General features: G+C 37.8%; 1 protein-coding gene across 1 annotated transcript; it reads right to left on the bottom strand.

Annotated features, from left to right (window-relative positions):
- Nucleotides 1-15,013: 15,013 nt before the first annotated feature.
- LOC145592435 (thaumatin-like protein 1b) lies at nucleotides 15,014-18,795 on the bottom strand. The gene is made up of 3 exons (XM_081648888.1): nucleotides 18,481-18,795; nucleotides 17,660-18,356; nucleotides 15,014-15,698 (listed from the first exon to the last, which is right to left on the bottom strand). Exons 1-3 carry the CDS (start codon nucleotides 18,545-18,547, stop codon nucleotides 15,500-15,502), a joined length of 963 nt encoding a protein of 320 aa, XP_081505014.1. The 5' UTR covers nucleotides 18,548-18,795; the 3' UTR covers nucleotides 15,014-15,499.
- Between the last annotated feature and the right edge of the window lie 6,653 nt (nucleotides 18,796-25,448).

Genomic DNA, 25,448 nt, shown 5'->3' with positions numbered 1-25,448 from the left:
TACAAACTCGGATGTACCCTTCGTTGCAATGAACGTACGATTGGGTAGATGCAGCATGAATTCCCAGAGGGTTATGGCCATATGTAAAACACATATGGGTTCAGAAAAGAGGGAAAATCTCAATCAAGAAGTAAAATCGAGTAAACAGTACTAGAACCGATCAAAGTAAGAACGCAGATTTCTGGCTCGGAATTGGAAGAACTTGGCGCGAGACTATAGGGACCATCGCGAGACGATAGCCCTATCGCGCCGCGATCGCACTGCGATGGGTACTGTTTCTCAGCGCCAACTCCTACATGCCTTAGCAGCTTCCTGTGTTCTTAGAATTTTCCAGTTTTTGCAGCGTTTTCTCGATTCTAGTTGTGAAAGATATTTCCCAAATTCCTACGTGTAAAAAGCCTATGTTTTTGACACATTACGGCTGGTCTATCCAACGCGGACCTTTTTATGCTCATGAAAATAATGTCAATCAAAATTACGCACATGAATACTTAGAACGTTTTGTCTCATCCACTTATTCTAAATTATTGCCAATAAATTTTAGGAATTAAAATAGAAATCCTCCCCAGTGGAGTCGCTAAAAATTGTAGAGAATATTTCAAGCATCCCACACTTGAGCCCCACTGTGATCATACACTTAAGTATGGTGGCGTCCAAAGGGAAGGAAGCTAGAGCAAAAGAGTCGCCAACAAGTTTTAGGAACTTGTAAACCGTTCACAGGGTGAAAGTTACACCCCTTCACGATCCATGAGATCGCTAACTCCATAGTGGTCCGGAACCGTGACTAGATATTCGGGGATGAAGGTACAAATCCAACCTAAAAGAGATTGAACCTGCCCTAAATAGGCTTCTACTTTATTCTTCTCATATTCATGTGCGCTTTCTGACTAACATACAATCAATATATTAATCCTAAACCTGTTTAATCTATGTTGGTTGAATATTAATGCACAAACAAATCTATTATTGGCGATCACTTGAATTAAAATCACATTAGCCTAAACAAAATTATTAATTATCTTATTAAGCGTGATTACAAATACAAATTCCCTTTAATCTTGCAAGAGAGGGCGTGATCAAGAAATAACAATAATATCAAGCAACATAATAATAACAACAATCATCTTCATCAAAATCAATCTCATCAAAGCATAATGATATTAGCAAGATCCTAGGCATGATACTAACAAGATTAATAACAAATCCTAGCATGTCACTAAAAAATAAAGATCAAAGCTTTATCCCTAACATGATAATAACATGATAGAAGAAATAGGAAGCAACCTAAACATGATACTAGAAAGCAATGAATAACATCCTAACATGATACTAGAAATTAATATAATCTAAACATGCTTTCAAAAGATATAGAGCAATAAAACAACTTACTTTGTTGACTCGTATCTCTTTCTATCATAACAATACACGCGTTAGTAACTTCCAGGAAAATATTAAACAGTAAATCTAATTAAAGAATTGAAATAAGATTTGGGACCAAACCTCAAAAATTATCAACCTTTCACGTGTAGGGCAAAGGCAACTTCGAACTTGGCTAGGTGTGTCTAGAACTCGTGAATGCAGTATTGTGTTTGTAAAAAGGCTAGGCTAGAAAGAGGGAGAAAGAACAAGCTATTGCTTAAGAGAGAGAAGAGAATTAGATGATTGTTGATGATTGTTGAAAATGGGGAATAAGGACCCTATTTATAGAGAAAATAGTCTCAAAACGATAATAAAGAGTCAGAATTCGAATCGGAATAAAACTGGAGCCACCGCGGCGCGACAGATCCATCGCGGCGCGATGAGACAGTTTTTTGCGGATTTTGTTTCTATCATATCTTTTGATCGAGAAGTCGAAATAAGTCATATAATATGCCGTTGGAAAGCTCTTGAAGTATACTTTCCAAACCAATTAAAATCTTTTGTAGAATAAAATATATAGCCAAAATAGTGAAAGGGTGTCATTTTTAGATAGAGTTTCGTATTTCTTTCATATATTTTTCGTTATAGCTCGGAATTAATATTATAATATATTTATATATCATTGGAAAGATAATTTCAAGATCTATCCAACCATATAAGATTTGGATAAAAATTATGAGGCACGAAAATAATATCTGATAATCTTTGAACGTCTTTAAATTCGAATAGAATTAGGACTTAAAAAAGAAAAGTTTTATCTAATTTCAAACTCTTTAAACTTATCTTTTCAAAAAGGATAATTAAGATCTTTTAGAAACTAATAAAAGCTTCTAATAAATCCTAATTAGTTTAAGAGTATAAGTAAGATTAGTGGACCCTCCACATGATCATTGGGTCGCACATAAAACTCGTTTTAGGTCCAGTTTAGTATTTTGACCATAACTTCCTCGTTATAACTCGGAATTGGGCTTATAATATATCGTTGGAAAGGTCTTTTCAACCCCATCCAACTACACAATTATTGGACCCTGATTATGGAATATACTAAACTGGATTGGACGTTTTTCATAAATAGGATACGAAAAGAAGTATTTTCGAAAACATAATTGAATTATTTTTATTAAAACATTTTAGAAAACAGAAGAATTCACGAGACTCTTCACATTTCACCTTGCTCGATATTCAATGACGTGAAAGGTACTCATCACTAGGTTTGGTTTTTGGGGAGACACAATCAGGTGTCTACAGCCGAGCATGCCTTGATGTGTTTCATGGACGCCTACTCAGGCTTTCATCAGCCCTGCGGAAAAAGATCAAGAGAAGACGGCATCGTCACTGATCAGGGGTTATTCTGTTATATTACGATGCCGTTTGGCTTGAAGAATGCGCCTGCTACTTTCCAACGAATGATTAATATTGTCTTCATTAATCAGATTGGGAGGAATGTAGAGGCGTAAATCGATGACATGATAGTCATATCCAAGCAACAGACGGATCATCTTGCTGACCTCCGAGAAACCTTCACCACACTCGGGTGGCACAAGGTCATGATCAATCCCAAGAAGTGTGTATTTGGTGTTTAGTATGGGAAGTTTCTTGGATTTTTAATTGATCAAAGGGGGATAGAGGCCAATCTAGAGAAGATAAAGGTGGTAATTGACATGAGGTCACCCCGCACTGTCAAAGAAGTTCAGAAACTAACTAGTTGTATGGCGGCATTGGGGAAATTTCTCAGCCGGTCAGGTGACAAGTAAGTGCCTCTATTTCTTCCCAGAGATTAGAAAGAAGACAAGGTTTAAATGGGGGGATGATGTTGAGGCGGCCTTTTAGAAATTCAAAGAACATCTACACTCTTTGCCTATGCTTGTTAGCCCTCTGCCCAAAGAGACGTTTTACATGTACTTAGTTGTTTTCAGATCATGCCCTCAGTGCTATTCTCCTTGCTGAGAGAGACGACATCCAACTTCCGGTCTATTTCATTAGCCATATTCTTCGAAATGCTGAACTACGGTACCCCACGGTTGAAAATTTTGGCCTTGCTCTTTACATGGCTGTCAAGAAGTTGAAACCTTACTTCCTAGCACATCCAGTTGTAGTCTACATAGACCAACCTCTCAAGCGGCCAATGACAACCTTGGAGTCATCCGGTAGGATGCTCAAATGGGCATTGAAATGCAAAGTCTTAAAATCACTTTCGAATTAAGAAAGGCAGTGAAGGTTCAGGCGTTCGCCGACTTCATTGTCAAAATGACAAGGCCGGTTGCACCAGAGAATCCTGATCAGGTTTGGAAAGTGTATATGGATAGGAGCTCTACTATGAACGGTTGTGGTGCAGGGATTATATGTCAGTCTCCTGAAGGGGACAATTATGAGTATGCAATACGGTTCAAATTCCAGGCCTAAAATAATGAGCCAGAGTATGAATCCCAGCTAGCCGGCATCTGTATATGTAAGGCGGCAGGGGCAACCAAAATTGACGCCTGCTCTGATTCACAGTTGGTCGTTAGTTAATACCATGGTGACTATGAGGCCACCCATCCGGCTATGATCAAATACCTTCAGGTGGTCAAAACTGAAGCTGGGACACTTGAAGAATTTCATCTGAGTCAAGTGCCCAGATCGGAGAACAATCAAGCGGTTGCGCTGTCTACATTGGCATCATCCGCCTCCTGTGATACGCCTCGATCAGTCTTCTGGGAAATTATGGGAAAACGAAGTATTGTTGAGGATGATCCCATTAGACTACTAGACCGAAGCTCTACCTAGATGGATGGCATCTGGGCATACTTACAAGACAGCACGCTGCCTGATTCAGCCTAGGAAGCGGCCGTAATGAAGAAACGTGCTGCAAACTTCAAGATGCGAAATGGAGAACTCTTCAAGACGGGTTTCTTAAAGCCACTATTGAAGTTAATTACCCCAGAAACGGGGCAGGAAGTTCTCGAAGAATTGCACGTAGGATACTGCGCCTCTCGTATAGGCGGCAGATCACTTGCAATCAGGGCTAGGTGGCAAGGATATATTTTTTCCCACTCTTGAGTAAGACGCTATGGAGATGGTGAAAAAATATGACAAGTGCCAAAGGTTTGGCAAGCTAATCCATCGTCCGGCCACTGACCTAAAGACAATCCATATTCCAATTTCGTTTACAAAATGGGGCATGGATATTCTAGGTCCATATACGCCCGCACTAAGCGGGAAGAGATATATCCTCGTGGCTATGGATTACTTCACCAAGTGGGTGGAGGCAAAGGTGATCAAAAACATCAAGACAAAGGATGTCATCTCCTTCATTTGGAAGAATATCATCACCCGGTTTGGGGTACCTATGCCTATGGTTTTTTATAATGGCCCTCAATTTGAGACGCCACGGCTCAAGAGTTGGTTGGGAGATAAAGAAATCTCACATTGTTTTGCATCTGTCGGCCGACCCCTAGCAAACGGCCAAGTTGAAGCCTTCAACAAACTCATCTCAGACGACATAAAAAAGAAAATAGAAAGGGTTGGTGGCTTATGGGCAGAAGAATTAATTCATGTCTTGTAGGTCATCAGAACAACCAAGAAAGGGGCAACCGGTGAAACCCCATTCCTTATGGTATACGGTGCAGAAGCCGTCTTGCCTATCGAGCATTATGAACCGACTCTACGTGTCATTTTATACGATGAAGAGGCAAACTGGGAGGCCATGCAGCTAGCAATGGACTCACTCCCAGAGCGCAGGGGCAATGCCACCTTGCTTGCATCATGAGATTTACCGTCTAAGAATGACCAGAGCCTACAACAAGAGAGTACACAAAGGGCCCTTGAAAGTGGGGACTTTGTGCTACGGAAAATGGAGGCAATCAGTAGGGCCAATGAACAAGGCAAACTGGCGTCCAATTGGGAAGGTCCCTACCAGATCTATGAAGAAGTAAGAGGCAGCACTTACCGCCTGAAAACTCTAGACGGTAGACGGCTAGCCAGAACTTGGAATGTAGACAACCTTAAAAGTACTACTTCTAAGACTTGTAAATTTAAATATAAAGCTATCAATGAAAAAGTCGCTGTTTATTTTCAATTGTGTATTTATTTGCTTTAAGTACAGATGTCCCTTAATAGTAATACCACCTATACATAGTACATGTGTCCAACTTTAACAAAGAAGCTAAGCTAAGAATCTTAGTAGCTAAACAACAAAATGAGGCCAATGGCCGGATGATATCAACATTTATAAATCCTTCTGCTCCAACATGAGTACGGAGTCTGGCGACGCCCATCCGGGTGAATTCGTCGCAGAGAGCATCTCCCATTTGGTTGGCACATTGCTCTATAAACATATACAAACTTTAAATATTGAACGACCTAATTGGTTAACTCATAGCTGTCTAACTTAAGTAATCTAAAAAGAACACAACTACGCTTATAATGAAACCGTGTGCGTAGAGGCACAACCGGTGTTCAAGCAAAGTTCTTACTTAGATTATAGCTTGAAATTATGTACCTCTAAAAAGTCCTCCCAATAGGACAAAAGGACATTGTGTATATAATTAGATTATAAACACCCCAGACGGTGGGAAAGATAGTTCATTAAAAACTACTTCAGCCGCCTAGGGGCCAGCTGTGTACCCACTCGTATGATGGACGACAGTAGGGTGACTTTGTCGCAGAGAGCATCTCCCATTTGGGTGGTACGTTGTTCTATAAACATACACAGACAGCTAAGATTTATCGGCCTAATTGGCCAACTCATAGCCATCTAGCTTGGAAAATCCAAGGTTAGACTAGTAAGCCTTTGGAACCCGTTTGACATGGGGCAAGCGGTCAACGTTTCACTTTAGAATAAAGCAGCCGCTATAAGTCCACCTGTCGCTGCTCTAAGGCAATGCAAGTGGACAAAAAGCAAATCACATTTTGGTCCGCCTATTTCATTGGGCAAAATGGCCAGTATGAAAATAAGAGTTAAGCTCGAACTAAACCCTTAATAGCCATCCGGCTATCTAGAAGTGGTCAATGACCGCATGTTTTCATCTTCGGTTGCTCAATGGCCGGCTGCACTCTTGGTTTGGGGAAATCACCATGGTGATTGATTGACTTAAAAATAAGTCATACTCTTAAGTATCAAAAATTTCCAAGTCAATCAACCCACTCTTAAACCCCAACGCACAGTTGTCCAAGGGCAAAAACATCTTGTATACCTCATGTATCAAATAGTTGTAATTAAAAAAAAAAACACAACTGATATAACCGACCCAATGGCTAGATGATTCATCAGTAAAGAGCTAACCCCTTGGTCAGCCAAAATAAAATTCTTAACCGGTTACACAAGTGGTGAAAGTAGTGAAATTGTTGATGAATAAACCCGACCCCACAGTCAGTAAAGATACAAGAGATACTCGGCACGCAGGCCGGAAATGTATTTAGCCATCCGGCCGCAGAAACTAAACTTAATCAGCTCGAAGGGAGGACTCCATTTCGTTCCCATCCGGCGTATCACCATTGTTGGCCGGATGGTCCTCAATGTGCTCATGGCCTTCATTGCCCTCATCTTCTTCCATGATCTTCACTCCTCCGCCTTCAGCCCCCTGCTCCGCCTACTGCAACTCCTCATCCAGAGCTTCAGTGGCCTGCTCAAAACGATACTCCAAGATGGAGTATTCGTCCTTAGGGAAGATATCCTTCCAAGCCATCCTCATCTGACTGGCGCAGTCGGCCTCATTCTTCTCAATGAGCAGCCGCTTCTCCTCCTCGGCTCTAGCTGCATATTTGACTCTGAGCTACTCCTCTTGGTTGGAAAGTTTTTTCTTCAAGTTCTCGTTCTGGAGGTGTAGACTGTCTGTGTCCCTGCCTACATCTTGTAGCTTGCCAAGCTCCGTCTGGGCCATCTTCAGCTTCCCCTCAAGCTCAACCACCCTCTTCAAGGCTACCTCCAAATCTTTCTTGACTTGCAAATTTACAGTCGCTTGCGAGTATAGAATATCCTAAGTCGGTGCCTCGGTCTTATTAACATCAAACATCGCTTGATTAAGATTGGAAGCGGTCCTTTGGTTGGCAGCCCGTACCTCTTTTTGCTTATCGTTGAATGGCTTTTTATGCGCATTCACCCTCATCATGGCCTACATCCGGCCAAAGAAAGACCGTTAGTATGCAGTCGACTACCAAGACTTGAAAAAATTTTCCAAACTAAAAAACAAGTTACCTCATCAAGAAGTGCCAGAATGGCGTCGAAGTTGAGGGTGCGGACTCCCCTAATGGAGTCCCTGAGCATGTTCTTGGCTAATTGCTGCACATTCGGTGTTTAAGGGGCATCTGCACATTCAACATTTGGTGAGAGGTTGGCATAACCCGCCCAATAGGTCGTCTGGCTTTAGAATGGCTAGGCGACTGGTTGTAAGTCTTAACCTTACAAGGGTAAGGCAAAGGGTTAAAGGCGCTAATACCTGGGATATCAACAACCAAATCTTCGGCACGCTTGTCCTTCCGCTTGCCCATGAGACCGCCTGGGTCAGAAGAGCAGCCGGCAGCAACAGTTTTCTTATTACTTTTAGAGGCCTTGGTCTCCTCCGCCTGTTTCAAAGCAGCCATGGAAGTTGGCGACTTGCCGCCGGTAGAAAGGTGAGAGTTAGACCTGCTTGCAGACTGCTTCTGCGTATTCGTCTTCTTTCTACAAGAGGGCGTCTGCTCCTCCCCGGCAAACGGCCGCTTGGGAGGCCTCTTGCACAGAGTTGGCAGCACAGGCGGCTTGACCGATCCCTCCTGTAAAATCAAAAGACTTAGAATTTAAACTATGTAATCTGCTTGTATCAAAGTGACAGTTGCATGGGAATTTACATGGTTAAGTTAATCCTTCTTGAAGATCTGGCTTTTCTGCCGGATCATCTGGTGGCGGTAGGCGGCGGCTAAGTTGTTGGGCTTCTTGTTTGGATCTAGTTGAGACATTGATTCTTATGCAAAAAGGACGAGTGTATGATTATCAAAACAAACAAACAAAAAACATGCTAAAAAATATACTCATCCGGCCACCTACCTTTGCCTTTCTCTAAGCTAAGGCCACAAGCGGGCAGAAAAAAGGGATCCCTAAGCCATTCAAACCTAGGGATATAACTGTTAGGGACAATTTCTCTTTCAGTCCCTCCTTCCACAGTCTTGATTTCCACTTTGAAAAGACCAGGCTTCAGAATTTGATCCTAGCCTTCATCAGGCACAGGCGAGAGAATTGCCTTTTGGCCCAGAAGATCCACAGTTAAACTTCTTGTTCCGGATGGTATCCGAAGAAGAAATGATGTAGAATTTATTCCTCCAATCTTTCCACTTAGACTCTTTCCCAATAGTCATCATGGATCCTTTATTACTTGTCAGAGTGTACCAGCCGAGACTGGCTAACTTGGGAGCTTTGCTCAAGTAATGCATGGAGGCAAACGCCTCGAAGCCTGGTTCAACCCCTAGCAACCAATAGGCGGCAACATACCCGAGTATGTTCACCCAAGAGTTGGGGGCTAACTGCCACACCCCCCAAGCAGTACACGTCCAAGATCCTTTCAAATGCAAGATCTAAAGGGAACCTAAGACCCGCCTATATGGTTGCCTCATAACATCCGAATCTAGAATCCTCATAGCTTTGATTAGGTGGCTAAACGACTGTGTCATCTAGGGTGGGAACATGTATTTCATAGCCGGCCCCATGACATAGGTGGTCCGGAAATCATCTAAGTTCTTCCGCATGTTTCTTTGTGTAGCTGCAGAGATATGGGTGAAGTAAGGAGTGAATTGCTCTTGCAGAGAGGAAGACGCCTCTTCTTAACCTCTTTCAGTAGAGGCGGCCTCTCCCTCAGAGCCGGCTGGGGAATCCGAACCCCTGGATTCCTCATTTGCCTCAGACGACCTCTCTTCAACATTTAAGCCGCCTGAGGGAACATCCGTATAGGAAGACCCTTGCTCAAAGTCGGACGCCACATCATCAGAGCCCTCCTCTGATTCGTCTAAGATGAAGTCACCTGGTGTATTTGAGGTGCCAAGTGGGTGGTCAAAGACTTCATTCCGGGGCACCCTAATTGAACCATCGTCCTCCTCATTACTAGACGCCTGGGTCGTCCTTTTAGTTCTGGCCATAGTGTCCTGCACAGACACAAAGACAGTCAGATTCGGGGACGTTTGCAGAATGAGGCAGGCGGCACTCCTAGTCCTAGATTCAGCCTTCCTAGGTGACCGGCTGACAACTATCCTAGGTCGTGTCGTGTGTGTTTGTGAAACCATTTATGAAAAGCAAGGAAAAACGAACACAGACGGAAAGCAAAAAATCTAGAGAGAGAGCAGGCGGTTACCTTGTATGAAGGTACTGTTGCAGATTATTTAGGCCGGTTGTAGCAGGCAAACAGAAAGCAAATGGCAGATATCAAATTTTCTCAGAAAAGTCAAAGATTCTCTTAGATTCTCTCAAATGGTTTTTCGAGAATATGCGAAAAGTGAGGGGCAAAAGCTATATTTATAGAGGGTAAATACCGGGGCAAATTCGTAATTTCCCCAGATGGGTGAACAATAAAACTGATCCACCAGTGCATGAGTGACAAATGTCACAGATGCCACATGGCGCGCCACGTCACATCTGTGAGGGGCAAATGTTTTGGGTAAAATTACCCAGGCCATGTTGCCCTATCAAAAAGTGCCACGTGTCACCCCAGGAAAGGCCCAAATGGACTGATCTCCTTATGACACGTGTCCCTCCCATCTAATGGGAAGAAGGGCTGCCTTTATGGCCCAAATTCCGAGAAAGCTGCAATGCGGCGCAGCCCACCAAACTTAGGTTAGAATGACCTAAGAGAGAGCACCTTTTCCGATGAGCCTATAAATAGGGAGATTTTTCCCATTTCTGCGGCACGTTCATTCTATTACAACTTACCTACATTCTCTTACATCAGAGAAATCACTTGATCTCGCAATCCGAGAAGATGTCACTTTTACCTTTTCCGCACTTTTTACCTTTCTCCGTACACGTTCTAACTTGATCGTCGGAGGCGGAGCTCCTACCACCCGTAGTCTCTGTTATTTTGCAAGTACAGACAGAAGACTCTAGACTTAGTGACGTAACTCTCCCGAGGGACTAGAAAAACCCCAAAAGACTCGCCAAGAGAACCCTTTGGTGGGTCTATTGCAACTTCATCCGAGCAACGAAGTTTGTGTTCTTGGTGAGGAATTTTTGTTCTTTGAGTTCCTTCTTAAATTACGCTAATGTGTCTATCTTCAATCTTCCTACTTTGATGTCAGTGTGCTTTGTGCGCCACCACAATTTGGCATCATTTGACAAAAACTGAAGTATATGATTGCATCATCCTTTTTTGGTTGTCACTTTAGCATCATTTGACAAGTACTAAAGTATATGATTGCATCATCCACTTTTTGTTTGTCACCCAATTGACATATTTGGAGATGCTTCTCCATGTCGAAGATGAAATTATCAACTTCTTTTAGCATCTCTGGTGCCATTGTAGTCGTGGGGCTTAGGAGGTTTGATCTTTACTACACCAGCACCATTGATGCCTCTGCCTACAAGGCGCATTAAGTGCTTCTTTGACTTTTCCTTGAGCAAAGTTCAATTGCTCATGGAGCGCATCTTTATCATCTATCAATTTCACAATTTTCTCGGCCTGCTCGTGTACAATTATATTACCTTGAGCTGGGACCATTGATCCGCCTTGGCTTCAAGCCAAGCAAGTTTTTCTTCTAGATCCATCTTGGTGTAGCCTTCACTGGGTGCTTATATAGGTCTCTATTGCTGAGGTTAAAACTTGCCTCTAATACCAACTCTCATAGTCCGAGTGTTCTAGCACCAAATGGTGCGACGAGCTTTTGCCTTTTGGGGGGAATAGCGAAGCCTTGTGCGGAAATGGGGCTTGTGAGCACAAAGCAACACAAGTGGGCAACTATATCTCAATTAAGGGCGCTCACGTCTATTGGTGACAGAGTACGGGTAATCAGGGCTTGTGAAGGCCAACAAGTCAAAGCGCACGTAAGCAGGTTTGGACCACGTGTTTTTATAGCTAGCATCAAATGAGTTGGGAGGGAAGCTATATATTATTTAAGTAAGACACAATATCTATAAAGCTCTAATAATACACTATTTACAAGTATAAAAGCAAAGCAACACTGGGTAGAAGACTTTTAGATTTCATTCTATTACTTGCCCTTTAAAGAGATTTAATTGCAATTACATAGAATCTCTAGTGAACACTGAAACGATAATAACACAATAATTGTGTACAAAACCTAAAAACTTAAAGAAAAGTCTAGAAAAGCAATAGAAAAGCATCTAATACATACTAAGGGCCGCGGGAGTTGGATTCTAACACTTAGTTAGAGTTTTACATAAATTAAATAAATACATAAAAATATATTTTTTTTTTTTTTAAAAAAAAAAAAAAAAAAAAAAAAAAGAAAAAAAAAAAAAAAAAAACACCCTAATAGAGGCATTTTAGAGGCCCATAAGCAAAAACAGAAGTTCCAATATTAGAAACAATTTTACAATGTTGGGTACTATAAGTCTATAAGTGATCAGACAATGGCGGAGCCAAGGGGAGCTGGCTTGGGCTATGACCTCCCCCTTGACCGTATATATTTATATAAAGTAGCAACAAATTACATGTGACAAGCTGTAGTAGAGTTGGTTTAGTTGTTTATAGTATGCATTTCATCTTCAGTTCAATTTCTCTAAATTGCAATTTTTTTTCAAAGCTTTTGCCATGAACTCACCGCCTATAATAAATAATAGTACTTTATATGTACTAGTCTCAATTTTTACTTAATAAGAAAAGAAATAGTTTCACTCATTTAATTTATATTGTTTTAAAAGGGAAAATTATTGTATTTATATTATTAAATTTTATATTATAACAAAGTATATATCGAACATTTTCACATATGGGATATAAGTACACATACGGTTTGGCCTCCCTAACAAAAAAATTCTGGCTCCGCCACTTTGGTCAGTTTTATATTAATTTTAATTTAGCATATGAATAATTAAATTCAATAATAAAATTTAATTTAATCATGAAATCTTGTCAATTGTTTGAAAAACAAACAAGTATAATTGAATAGCAATAAAAATAAAAAAAAAGATTGATCTTATACGAAGTATATAATTGCAAGATGATTAGCTTTGAATCAACAGCTCTTGACTTGCATGCAATTCATAATGTAACAATGAATGTATTCTTCATGATTATTAAATTTTCATAATTCACAATTCATAATATATATGCTTTGCGTAACGTGAACAGCACTACAATTTCAATTTCTTTTTCCAAAGCTACGTAGAGTACTATCTCTACTTATTTTTAGCAGCTTTTCTTTTGCTTATTTTTATAATTTCTTCTTTGTAGTTTAGTTTCCTTGGTAACATGACAACCACCTTAATCAACAATTTGCTTCCCAATTGCAGAAGTTGCAAAGTTGTCCTAGTCCAAATGTCTAACAATTAGGTCACTTTGTTTAGAAAGTTTGTACCAAAAAGGTCAGATAGATGTTACTTAGTATGTTGTCAACAGATGGTTTAACAACTTCATTATTGTGTCCAACTTCATAACACCCATATGCAAAATTTGCCATCAACAAAGCCTTTTGGTAATCAACATGTGAGAAAATAAAGTTTTATCACAAAGTACTTTCCAAATTTAAGTTTAATTATGCAATTAAGTGTACTCTTGACCACAAATATAATCTGTAGTGACCAGTGGCGGATCCGGGATTTCTAACTAGGGGTAGCGTTGAGTCATTGAATAATAAGAAAAAAAAAATGGTTAGAATGAGTTATTATACACGGTCTTTATAGTTTAAATATTTAATTTGGTATATAAATTTTTATTTTACAAATATGAAATAATTTATATTATACGAGTAATTATCAATATAATACAATGATCAACTTTTAAAGTACTTTATAAGTTCAAAATATTACCTTTCTATGTAATACGTAACTATCATTCACAAGTTTAAAAGTTAATACTTTGTATATGCTAATTTGTACTTATATTATAAATTTTCTTTATTGCGTTACTCATATATATAAAACTAAATAGGTAAATAAATTACTTACATATATATGTATTGAAATTAAGTACGTGCAGTAGAATGGTAAGAATTTCATCAGATAAAGGAGTTTTTAAAAATAATAAGTTGCTCATTCAAGGTTTCAAAAAAAAAAATTTATGATATATATCATTAAAAGTTGAATACATGATTAATATAATTATGCACACATAAAGTAGAAGCAAAAGGAAAATAGGAAAGAAAAAAAAAAATCAAGAGACCCTAAGAACACAACAGGTCTCTTTTAGTATGAAACAAAAAGCACGGGCTTTTGTATGGAGTATAGTGAATTTGCTATGGCTAAATCAAAGAGAACCGTCTATTTATAATAACAGGTCTCTTTAATCAACTTTTTTTTTTTTCCAGCGGTAGCATATGCTACTCTTTGTGCCTTCCTTGGTCCGCCTCTGGTAGTGACTTGATCAAACTAACTCATACGGTTTGTTTCAAAATATAAACAAACAAAAAACAGTAATTCGTACAATCCTACCTAGTAAAATTATCCTTTCTTAAATCAAACAAGCAATTAACGTGACCTAATAGTTTTGATCAAAATGATTGGCTTGAATATGGCCTAACTCATATATAAAAAACTTAACCAATTTCACTAGAATCAAGCTCAACCTCAATGACCCGTTTGTTAACATGTTGAGCAGGGTTTGCAAAAGACAAACAAAATACGGAGAATTTCTTCTTTTTTTAGTGGTGAAGAGGAGACAACCTTCACCATTCTATGGTCTATTATATATGAATCAGACACTTTAGAATTGGGAGATGACAAAAGAAAATTGTACTCCAAGATAAGAAAACTTTGACTCCCACACATCCAAATTATACATACCACCCAAGTTCAATGTTGGCTAACAATCAAACATACTCACATACTCAGCAACTTATATATGAGTCCTGGCTTATACGTTCCAGAGTTTACATCAACCAAAAAAAGTCCATTCAAAGCTCCCATTCAAGGCTTTAACACCATTCTTACTTTTAGTAATTAAAATATAAATGTGGACATTGGATAATATTTATTTGATAGTAAAATTAGCTTTTGATTATGCTATTATGACAAGATCTGCCTAGTAGGAATCAACTCGTTTTGTACAGTGAAGTGAGCAGATAGCCATACACTTTAATCCATATGTATATGGTTATGTCTTATTTTAGACTTAGTTACATTCACCTGATTTTCGATGTATTAATAAACTTGTATCTTTTCAACTAAAATTGTTAACTTATTTTCATTGTAAATAAATTAACCTTAAGTATCCTTTTTTTTTTTTAATGAAATTAAATGATCAATATATATTAGAACTTATTTTTCTCGAGCTCAACTACAAGAACAGCTATAGATTAGCTTAATCCAATAATATATTATTACCTTTTGAAAATCAAAATCATCTTCCACTAATAGGTTAGATTAATCCAATATATTGCTACTCCGTATAACCTTTTAAAAATCAAAATCATCTTCCACTATAAATTGGATAAGGTACAGAACAGCAATAAGCATGACACATTAAATGAGACAAAAAGATAAGAATGAAAATTGAATCCATAATAATAATATTAATCCTAAACACCAACCTCAGTGGTAGCAATCAAATAGTAGTAGCACGTATTTATGTATTACAATCACTAATTTGTCTATTCCTAAACTCTAAATAAATCAAAACAAAATAAAACCTAACTTCTATTTTTATGAATGAATATTAAATAATTGAAAATCACCAGCTACCCACCAAACAATATGAATTCTCTTTTTCAATCTCTCAATCTATAAATGAGTTAGTTCTTCATCAAACCATCATCTGGCCCAGAAATGACATGAGGCCCATCTCCGGCCCATTATCAAAAAGCATACGTGTGGGCTCAAACGTTGGAAAAAGACCAAAATGTCCTCACTCGTGAATTGCACAACTGGTAAGTAATAAGTTAGAGTTAGTTCGGAACTTCGGACTTTTGTGTATGTGATTTTTTGGAGTTGCTGATAACAACGTCTACTAACCAACCAAAATGTGGATTAGAAGAAGAGCTCCGACAACCGCCAGATGGCAATGAAGGCGGCAACCCCACTGGCAATAAGAGGTGAATGATTGCATTTGGACGGTGAGGATGACATATCTAAAGCACCTTCGTATACCATTGAGCTGTTCATTATTACATCTGATGACGGTGTTGATGTTGATGGTGTTCCTTCATCTGATGACGATGCCTTTTGGCTGTCAAATTCATACAACGCAATAGGCGAGAATGTTAGAACCCAGAATACCCCTTTTTTTTACCAGTTTGGTGAACAAAAACAATTACAACACGAAAGAACACATTCATTGTTCACTTTAGTAGACTTGACAAAACTAACTCTGACTTAATAAGTTGATATTAACATGACCATGCAATTATAGAATTGAATTAACATGAATAATAATGAAATACCAACCCTAACAAATCATTTAACACCAACATTTAACTCATGAATATTCACAACCACACAGCCAAATTGCAAGGGAGAGGGAAAGAAGTACTCACTCCATAGTCCATACACTGAAGATAGAATATTAGAAACATCCAACGTACTAACGTACATAAACACGTTAGCTAAATAATTGTAGCATAAAATGCAACAACTTTTCAATAAATGAATATTGCTGTTACTAAAATGAATGTTACGTTAGATATAATTATTGTTTATTGTAGCATAAAATGCAACTAACTTTCACTAATTAAATGACTATTTTTTCACTAAAATAGAAGATGCCATTTCCATCATATCATGAAATAAAATATCGTAGCCTAATCTACAGTAATTAATAATTCCAGGAGTAGAACAGCTCGATTAATGGACCGTTGCAATTTGCAGGATCCAACGGCTGAAAGAGAGGCTGGGACCTGGAGAATAGTGAAGTGAGATTTTTTTGGAAATGGTGAAAATCTGTTTCTTTGTGTAAAACCGACTAACAACGTTCATCATACAGAACACTCCACCCTTGAAAAGACAATTATGCCCACATAAATATCTCTGGATATTTCCTTAAGATGGGCATTTTTTGAAATTTCATAATCTGACAAATTATACTATCTCTGACAAAAGAATAAACAAAAAAACAGCTGAAGATACACTGACTCGGCTTATTTTTGTTGTTACTTATTAGTGAAAAAAAAAAGTACTCATACAACCAACTAACGTTCGAATTGTCAGTTCAGATTTTTTTTTTTTTTCAGGAACAGTTTAGAAGTTAGTTAGCCTAAATTTATACTTAAATAAAATAAAATAAATAAATAAATAAAAAAAGAGAGAGTTTACAACTCACACTAAAATATCTGAAATGTTTTATTTTGATGTGGGGTGATTGATAAGCCAGAATCAAGAAATTTATAATGTTAAAAAAAAAAAACAAAAAAAAAAAAAGGAGCAAAATGTTTAATAAAAAGTACTGTAAATTAGTCCTAGGAGTAGATAAGAAAAACTTTATAGCAAGAATTGACAATGTTATCATGTTTTCCAAAAAAAAAAAAAAAAAAATGACAATGTTATCATAAAAATGGCAGCGGGAATCTGGTTGTTGTTTTATTACCTAAGGACTTAGAGTAAAGTTGAAGCATACAAATTTTTAGAAATTGGGAGTGGCCCATTTATTCACTAACCATATAAATTGACATTCACTCATCTATCTATAACTAATTTCATACTGCTTTTTAGTGGTAGGCACCAATTTTGACATTTACCTATAATCACAGCTCAAATGATCAATTATTTACAGAATCTGCTTACAATTATTGTGAAAAAGTATGTTTTACAAGTACTGGGTAGAGTTTGTAGCTTGAAATTATTGTAATTTAGAGATATGACCGTGACAAGTCAAGCTATTGCATCCGCGATACTTTCACGTTTTATTTTTTGTTTGAAATAGTGTCAAAATTGCTATAGGCAAGTCTAAATTGTGAGTTATCCCGTTCAAAAATAAAAATAAAAAATTGTGAGTTATACATGATTACAATTTCACATTAAACGTGTGATTTTGTCGTAAACTTCTTATTTTATAGGAGTGCTACTAATTTAAAAATATTGTAATGATTTGACATTCCTGGTTAATCTTTGTCCTTAGTCACAAAAATTATCAAGCAAAAATTGAAAGAAACTTTAAATTAAGCAAAAAAGTAAAATAAAATAAAATAAAATTACCTGGTAGCAGGAGAAGGGCAAAAGGTGATGGTATAATCAGGAGAGCCCTTACAAGTGAAAGTACTACTCTTATCATCATACGCGTAACTATACGCGCGTGGGCAAGCCTTCTTAAACGCCAATGAATAACTCGATGGCTTACACGTGTCAGGCGATCCATAAGCCCCACTACAACAATACTGCGGAGTATTAAACGCATCACACGCGCTTTTACACGCCACCGCACTCTCTTCACCCGCACTCATCACCTTCAAATCTGACGGACACGCGCCGTTCAAATCATTGATACAACCAGTATACGAGCAATTTGGCCCGCCCCCGCCTCGCGGCGCCACTAGCATAGCGATGTTGTACCCGTCAACTAGGCTAACATCGTAGAAATCCATCCCATCGGCACCGTCGAGTGTGAACTCAGCGAGTGTTGCCGGCGGTAATGCTCCGGCGCCGGAACAGTCGATTTTACCGGACCCACAATCGCCGGTTAAGCAAGTGAATTTCCCGGTTTTTTGATCGGTTGAGCAGAAGGTTCGACCCCAGAAGCGGCCACCCCAACCGGAGGGTGGATTGACTGTTCTTGTTTCACCTTTTTGGAGAGCGAAACCGGTGGTTGAGAGCGGTGCTACGCCTGCGTTGGAGAGGATTCCAGGCCATACTGTGTAGTCACAATTGTTTGTTATTGTGAATGTCACTGCTTCTCCTGCAAAAATAATTCAGAATTTATCAAAATCTACTTTGTTTAATTAAAACAGAGGATTAGAATGAAATTGCACATTATGTTGTATGATTTGAGATTAGAGATCATGATGAAGTTGATGGTGTACCTGGAGATAGTTGAAGATGGAGAGAAAGAGCGAGGAGAGAGAAAATGAGAGGGAGGGGAGAAGCCATTAATGGAGATGAAGAAGGAGAAAGAAGAAGGTAATTATTAGTTGGGAAAATAGAAAGAGAGTGTTGCAGAAATAGTAATAATAATAATCCCAACTTTCTTCCTCTTCTTCAAAATGGGGAGAATGAGTGAAGAAGAAATGGAGTGAATGAGAATTTAGAGAGGGCGGCAGAATAAGGGGAAGTTGGTATTTATAATGGAGAAGGATAGAGAGGATTTCGGCGAACGTGTTTTTTATTGATCGATTTTTCCGTAGCGCAACCATACTGTTTCTGCTGACTGATTTTTTTTCCTGCTGATATTATTGCTTCTGTTGCCAACTTGTTTCCTAAAAAAAAAAAAAAAAAAAAAAAAAAAAAAAAAAAAAAAAAAAAAAATTACCCCCTAGAAAAAACAAAACAAAACAATTCGGACTTGTTTGGCATCATTTTTGGTTTTCAGTTTCCTGTTTTTTTTTTTTTTTTAAAACTAAAAACCAAAAACAGGAAACAAGAAAAAGGTGTTTTCACTTTTCTGTTGTCAGTTTTCAAAATTATCATGATTTTAATAAATCTAAATAATTTTTGATTCATTATGTGACATATATAATATACTTTTAAAAAACAAAAAACCAAAAAACAAAAAACCGCAGTGATGCCAAACGAACCCTTCGTTGTTCCGTCCAATTATCTTAGGATCCGTTGTGATGATAAACTTTTAAATTAATCAAATGTATAATAAATGTTATAAAGTTATTCCTAAAATGAGCAAAAGTTACCCTAATATGTTTAAAAGTTACCCTATTATAAATAAAAGTTACGAAGATATAAATAAAAGTTACGAATTATTTATACTTTATTGATAAACGTTAGCCAAAATATTGTATAAGTGACCTTAAATTTGATAAAAAGTGACCCTTGATGTACAATTAATTAGTGTGTACACCGGATGTATACAAAAGTTTATTCCTGTTCTGATTTATTGAATTGGGCTGAGCTAAACTTAACTTAACTTAACTGAACCTAACTTATTGGAGCTGAACTGAACTGAACTGAATATTTTATGAGAGAAGAAAACTAAGAATTGAAAAAACTGATTGTAGATGAACTGAACTGAACTGAACTGAAAATAATCTGAAGATAACAGACCCTTAGACGTTGATTTAACTTTTACGGAGTATCACAAAACTTTCTTCTAAGAGATTTGAGTAGTCTTCGAAAATAAGGGGTCTACGACTCTACGTTGCACATAGACAATTGGGTAGTCTTCGAAATAAGGAATCCACGTAGCACATAGACGTTTTTAGGGAAACCTTTTAAAAATAAAAAGTGATAGAATAAAAATAAAAGTTTAAATGAAAAGTGGGTGTAACAAAAATTACTACAGCGAGAGTATATAAAAATAAAAACATTTAATATATCTCGTTTTGATTGTACACGTTTGTCAATAAATTACTTTAACTATAAATATTTTTAGTTGTATATTTAATAAAAAAGTAAAAGTGAAAATAATAATAATAATAATAATAATAATACAAAGATTTTCCTTTTCGCACTTGGATAACACAAAAAAAAAAGAAAATAAAAAAAAAACCTGTTATTAAATTTGATGGTGTTGCACTATTTTCTAAAAAACGGATATAATAATTCACCTAACTAATTTTTGTTTTTCTTAATTAAACATTAAAAAAAAAAAAGTACGTTGTTCTCAACCTGTTTCAAGTCAAGCTTTATACGATGGAGTGTGAGCTATGCTAAATATGCAAATTAGTTATGGATTTGATTGTAAAAATTAGGAAAATTTGTCAAGAATAAGTCAACCTTTGTGTGATTAGTTCAAAATAAGCCAACGTTTCAATTAACCATGAATAAGTCAATCTTTATAAGGTATCTTTCCAAAATGAGTTACGACCTGTTGATTTTGAAAGTAACATGTTGTTTAGGTTAAGTATGCCACATGTCCTAATATGATTGGTTTGTTTTAAAATTTAAAACAAAATATTTTTTTTAATTATAATTAGAGTTTTTATTAGGTTTTTTCTAAAATCCCCTTCCCCCAAATGAAGAACAACCCCTCGTCGGCTACATCACACCAGCCTAAACACCCACTGGAGATCCCTTTCTCTTTCTCCCTTCTCATCGTCACTTCTGCTCCTCCCCTTTATCTCTTTTTTTTATACGAATTTATGGGTGTTGGGTTTTTCAGGGTGGATTTTTCGGGTATATGGTTGGTTTTTCTGGGTGGATTTTTTGGGTGGATTTCGATGATTAAGGTCGGGTTTGGGGTGGATATGGTGATATTTTGGTGGTTAGGGTGGGGATTCAAGGTGGGTACGATAGTTTTGAGGTGGGTATAGTATAGGTGTGGGTCTACAGGCTTGGTTTGGTTTCAGTCGACGAAGGCCGGTGTTTAAGGATGGGGAAGAGAAAGGGGTTAGGTGGAGGAGAGTGGAGGTCAGCTGGCGTTCATAGAGGGGAAGAGAAAGGCATCAAGGGTGGAGGATTTGCAGTGAGGCAGGTGGTCCGAGCGGTGGCTAACGAGCTATGGAGGTTAGTAATGGTTGTGGGATTTTTTTTTTTTTTTGATAAGATTTTGAGTAATTAATTTAAAAAATAATTTTTAATTAATAAAATGAAAGAAATGACTTGTTTAGTAGGTTGTTGGTCATTTGACCTATTTAAAGAAAACACCCTTTAAAAGTTAACTTATTTTTAGTTAATTAAAAGGTTGGCTTATTTTTGACAAATTTTCCTAAAAATTATGCTAATTTTTCTAACTTTGTGGTTTTTAAGTCTTTATTATTATTATTATTATTATTATTATTATTATTATTATTATTATTATTATTATTATTATTATTATTATTATAAATGTCTTATGACTATTCATTAATGAAATTATATATTCCAGTCAAAAAAAAAAAAATCAAGCTTTACACTATTTACCAAATCTCTTGTAGCTATTTTTGTGATTTAAATAATGTAATTAAAAAAAAAGGGTTAATCGAAGAGAATGCTCAAAGATAGTTGAAATACTCAACATTTATGAAGCAGCTTCCGGACATTCATTATGACAAATCAAAAATCTCTTTTAGCAAAGGGGTTCGTGACACAACGTAAGAGGAATTGTTGAGTATTCTTGTTATGCGGCGGGTTGATAAACATGAGAAGTACTTAATTGGGAATTCCAACCATTATTAGGGGATCGAAGCAATGATTTTTATGGCACTCAAAGATCGAATTTGGAAGAAATTGATGGGTTGTAAAGAGAAATTATTATCTCAAACCAGGAAGGAAGTTCTTCTTAAGTTGGTAATCCAAGCTACTTCACTACTAGAAATAGACCTATTTCCGACGGACTGGTTCTGACGGACACGTAAATCCGTCGGAAAAATCGGAAATTCCGACGGATTTTTATTCTGTCGGAAATTTACGACGGAATATAAATCCGTCGGAATATATGGGCTTTTCGACGGAATATTCCGTCGGAAATTTCCAACGGAATATTCCGTCGGAATATATTTGTTGGAATATATTTTTAAAAATAAATAAATAAACCGAAACCCTAAACATCCAACCCCCCTTTTATTTCAGCAGTTTTTTTCTTCTGCTCCTTCCCCTTTTCATTCTCTCTCCTCTTATCTTCTTCAGTTCTCCTACTCCTCTTTCTCTCTCATCTCCACCTTCCTCCTCCCTCCTCTGTCTTTCTCGGTCTTCTTCTTCTTCTCCCTCCTCTTTCTCTTGTCTTCTTCAATTCCTTTTCCCTCGCTCTCCGTCCTCCTCTTCTCACGGATTTCTTTCCCTCTCTATGGTCAAATTCAAGGTTTTACGGTCAAATTCGACCTTGAAATCCCTAGATCTAGAGGTTTCATGGTCGAATTTGGCCGTATTAAACCAAATTCGAGATAAAATTCGAAGGTTCGATTATTAAAGTATGTTTTCTTGTTTTTAATTTTCTTTCTTTTTTTTTAATTTTTGGATTTTAGGTGGGTGGTTTTCGACAACGGTGGTGGTTTTAGGTGGGTGGTGGGGTGGTTTGTTTAGGATGTAGTTCGGGTGGATTTGTTAGGGTTGTAGATCTGGGTTTGGTTTGGGTGGTAGATCTTGATTTGGGTGGGTTAGGGTTAGGTGGTGAATCTGGTCGTTTAGGGTTAGGGGTGAGTGGTGGTGTGGTTAGGGTTAGGGGGTGAGTGGTGGTGTGGTTTGGGTAAGGGTGGGGATAGTTTATATTCTGGGCTCAAGGTTAGTTTGTGATTAGTGGTGTTTGGTTCGGCTTAGGGTTAGTGGCTGGTTATGCTGATGTGGGGGGGTAGTGGCGGTGGTGGTGTGGTTCGAGTTAGGGTTAAGGTTAGGGGTTGGTAGTGGCTGATGTGGGGAGTAGTGGTTGATGTGGGGGTAGTGGCGGTGGTGGTCTGTTGTTCGAGGGTGGTGACACGTCGTGCCAGTGGTGGTGCGGCGTTTTCTTTTTTTAATTTGACTGAAACATTTTCCGACGGAAATTCCGTCGGAAAGTTTCGACGGAATACTATTCCATCGAACATTTCCGGCGGATTTTTCCAGGCCAAAAACTATCTTCTGACGCATGAATTCCGATGGAAATTCCATCGGAAAAGTGTTTTCGACGGAAATTCCGTCGGAAAAGGTCGATTTTCCTACAAAGGGTTTTCCGACGACAATTTCCAAAAGAATTCCGTCGAAAACACGCTTTCCGACGGAAAACAGGGTGTTTCCAAGGGATTTTTTCCGTCGAAAAACAGTAGTTTTCTAGTAGTGTTTCGACTTACATTACTATGGGGGTCTATAAATTGTTGGTGGGTGTTGTTGATGATATCCAAGCCATGATGGCTCGGTTTTGGTGGGGCCATATTGTTGGGAAGCAAAAGGTTCACTGGAAGAGTCAGCGTGACCTTTGTATGCCAAAGTGCTTAGGGGGCATGGGGTTAGAGATTTAAGTGTTTTTAATGATGCATTGCGATCGGTCGACAAGCATGGAGGTTAACAACCAAGCCAAAGTCTCTGTTAAACAAGGTATTTTTTGCAAAATACTATGCACACAAGAGCTTTATTGATTCCAGTTTGGGGTATGGGGGACGCTACTCGTGGCGTAGCATATGGTCTTCTAAGGCTCTTCTCAAGGAGGGTTGATTTGGAGGATAGGAAACGGTAACTCTGTGAAAATTTAGGACAATCCATGGATCGATAATGGTGAGAGTCGTTTCATTACTTCTTTGAGAACTGATGGTTTCACACTAGTCAGTTACTTAATAGACCATGGAAGAAGGGAACGGGACGTGGAATGCATAGTACCCTTGTTTAACGATAATGACCTACACAACATCCTAACAATCTCACTAAGCTCGAGAGCCAACCCAGATATTATCACTTGGGCTTTTTTTATGGATGGCAACTACTCGGTGAAGACGGCTTATATGCTAGGAATATCTTGTAAAGTTGTAATCTTGATGATTTCCACAAGACTTGGGTTGATATTTGGCAACTTGAAGTAACTCCGAAGGTTCGCCATTTTTTATGGAGAATTTTCTAAAGTACCTTTCCCGTGCGAGCTTACCTTAAGTATCGCCATATGACTGATTTGGAGGACTGCCCCTTGTGTATTGGCTACCGGAAATGGTAAGACATGCGCTTTTTGATTGCCGTTTAGTTAGGGAGCTTTGAGCTGAATGTGATTGTACTGAAATGTCTCTTTGGCCACAAGACATGAGCTTCCTGGAATTATTTGACTCATGGCGTAATCTTGATACGGAGCAAAAATGTAGAGGGGCTATCTTGCTCTGAAATATTTCGGGAAAAAAAATGATATGATTTTCAATGTGAAGGACACTCACCATCCCATCATCATTGAATGGTTGCACCAACTTGCAACTGATTGTACTAAATACTTGGGAAAGATCTATGCAGTGGCTTGGCAGAAGGTTCGGTCCAGCTCTAAAAAGTGGCATCCTCCACTAGTAGAAAAAATACTATTTGTAATTGGCGAAATTGATTTTTTGTAACCGGCATTGTTGGTTGTGAATGCCACCATTACAACTAGTGAAAATTATTCGTAACCGGCTAATGTTAGTTACAAATAATGTATTATTCGTAACTGGCTTAATCCAACGGCGGTTACAAAAAGTCTATTTTCCAAGTTAGAAATCATACTATTCGTAGCTGGCATTAAGTTACGTCGGTTACAAGTCTATTTTCCAAGTTAATCATACTATTCTCCCTGAAGGCATCATCAAACTGAACTGTGACGTCTCCCTCAGTGATGAAGGATAGGTGGGCCTAGGTGGCGTTGCTCGAGATTGGAAGGGAGAAGTTCTCTTTGCAGCGACTAGACTATCTAGAGCTTATTGGTCCCCAATTATTGCCGAAAGCAAGGCTGTTGCCATGGCAATGAGATTAGCTTGTCGCATGAGCTTGCTTGATGTCATCATCGAGACTGATTGTGAAGTGCTCGCCAACAGATTATGCAAGGCCTCCATATTCCTTACTGACTTGGATGCTATTTTGAAGATATTCTCTTTTCTGGATCTTTCTTTAATTCCATTTCTTGGTGTCATGTTAAAAGGGATGGTAATTCTGTTGCTCACAACTTAGCCCATTTGGTGCCTTTTGGTTTTGAACAGATTTGGGAAAACCATAGTCCTTGTGAGGTTTCTCCCTACATTTTGATAGATAAATTATCAATACAAGGCACCATTTGCTTTGTCTAAAAAAAAAATTTTAAACAAATTTGTTAGATTTATTTTTAAATACAAACTTTTTTTTGAAAGATTTTATACCAACTTTTAAATACTCTATATCAATTTATTTATACTTATCCAGAATTAAAAAGGTTATTAATTACCAAAATTGTGAGTTAAAAAATGTAAAATTACAGAAATTTTTTTGGTGCAAAAGGAATAAACCCAGTTTTTTT

This window comes from Chenopodium album, chromosome 18 (assembly GCF_948465745.1).
Source record: "Chenopodium album chromosome 18, dcCheAlbu1.1, whole genome shotgun sequence".
Lineage (NCBI taxonomy): Eukaryota > Viridiplantae > Streptophyta > Magnoliopsida > Caryophyllales > Amaranthaceae > Chenopodium > Chenopodium album.
The sequence above is the reverse complement of the archived record's forward strand: the minus strand, read 5'-3'. Positions and strand labels throughout refer to the sequence as shown.

Bases quoted from the DNA above. Each gene is read 5' to 3' on its own strand.
- LOC145592435 (XM_081648888.1), bottom strand. From the start codon at position 18,547: ATGGCTTCTCCCCTCCCTCTCATTTTCTCTCTCCTCGCTCTTTCTCTC. The intron at 18,357-18,480 runs GTACACCATCAA...TTATTTTTGCAG, and splicing joins CCATCTTCAACTATCTCCAG to GAGAAGCAGTGACATTCACA. The intron at 15,699-17,659 runs GTAATTTTATTT...TGAATTTGACAG, and splicing joins TGCCCTTCTCCTGCTACCAG to CCAAAAGGCATCGTCATCAG.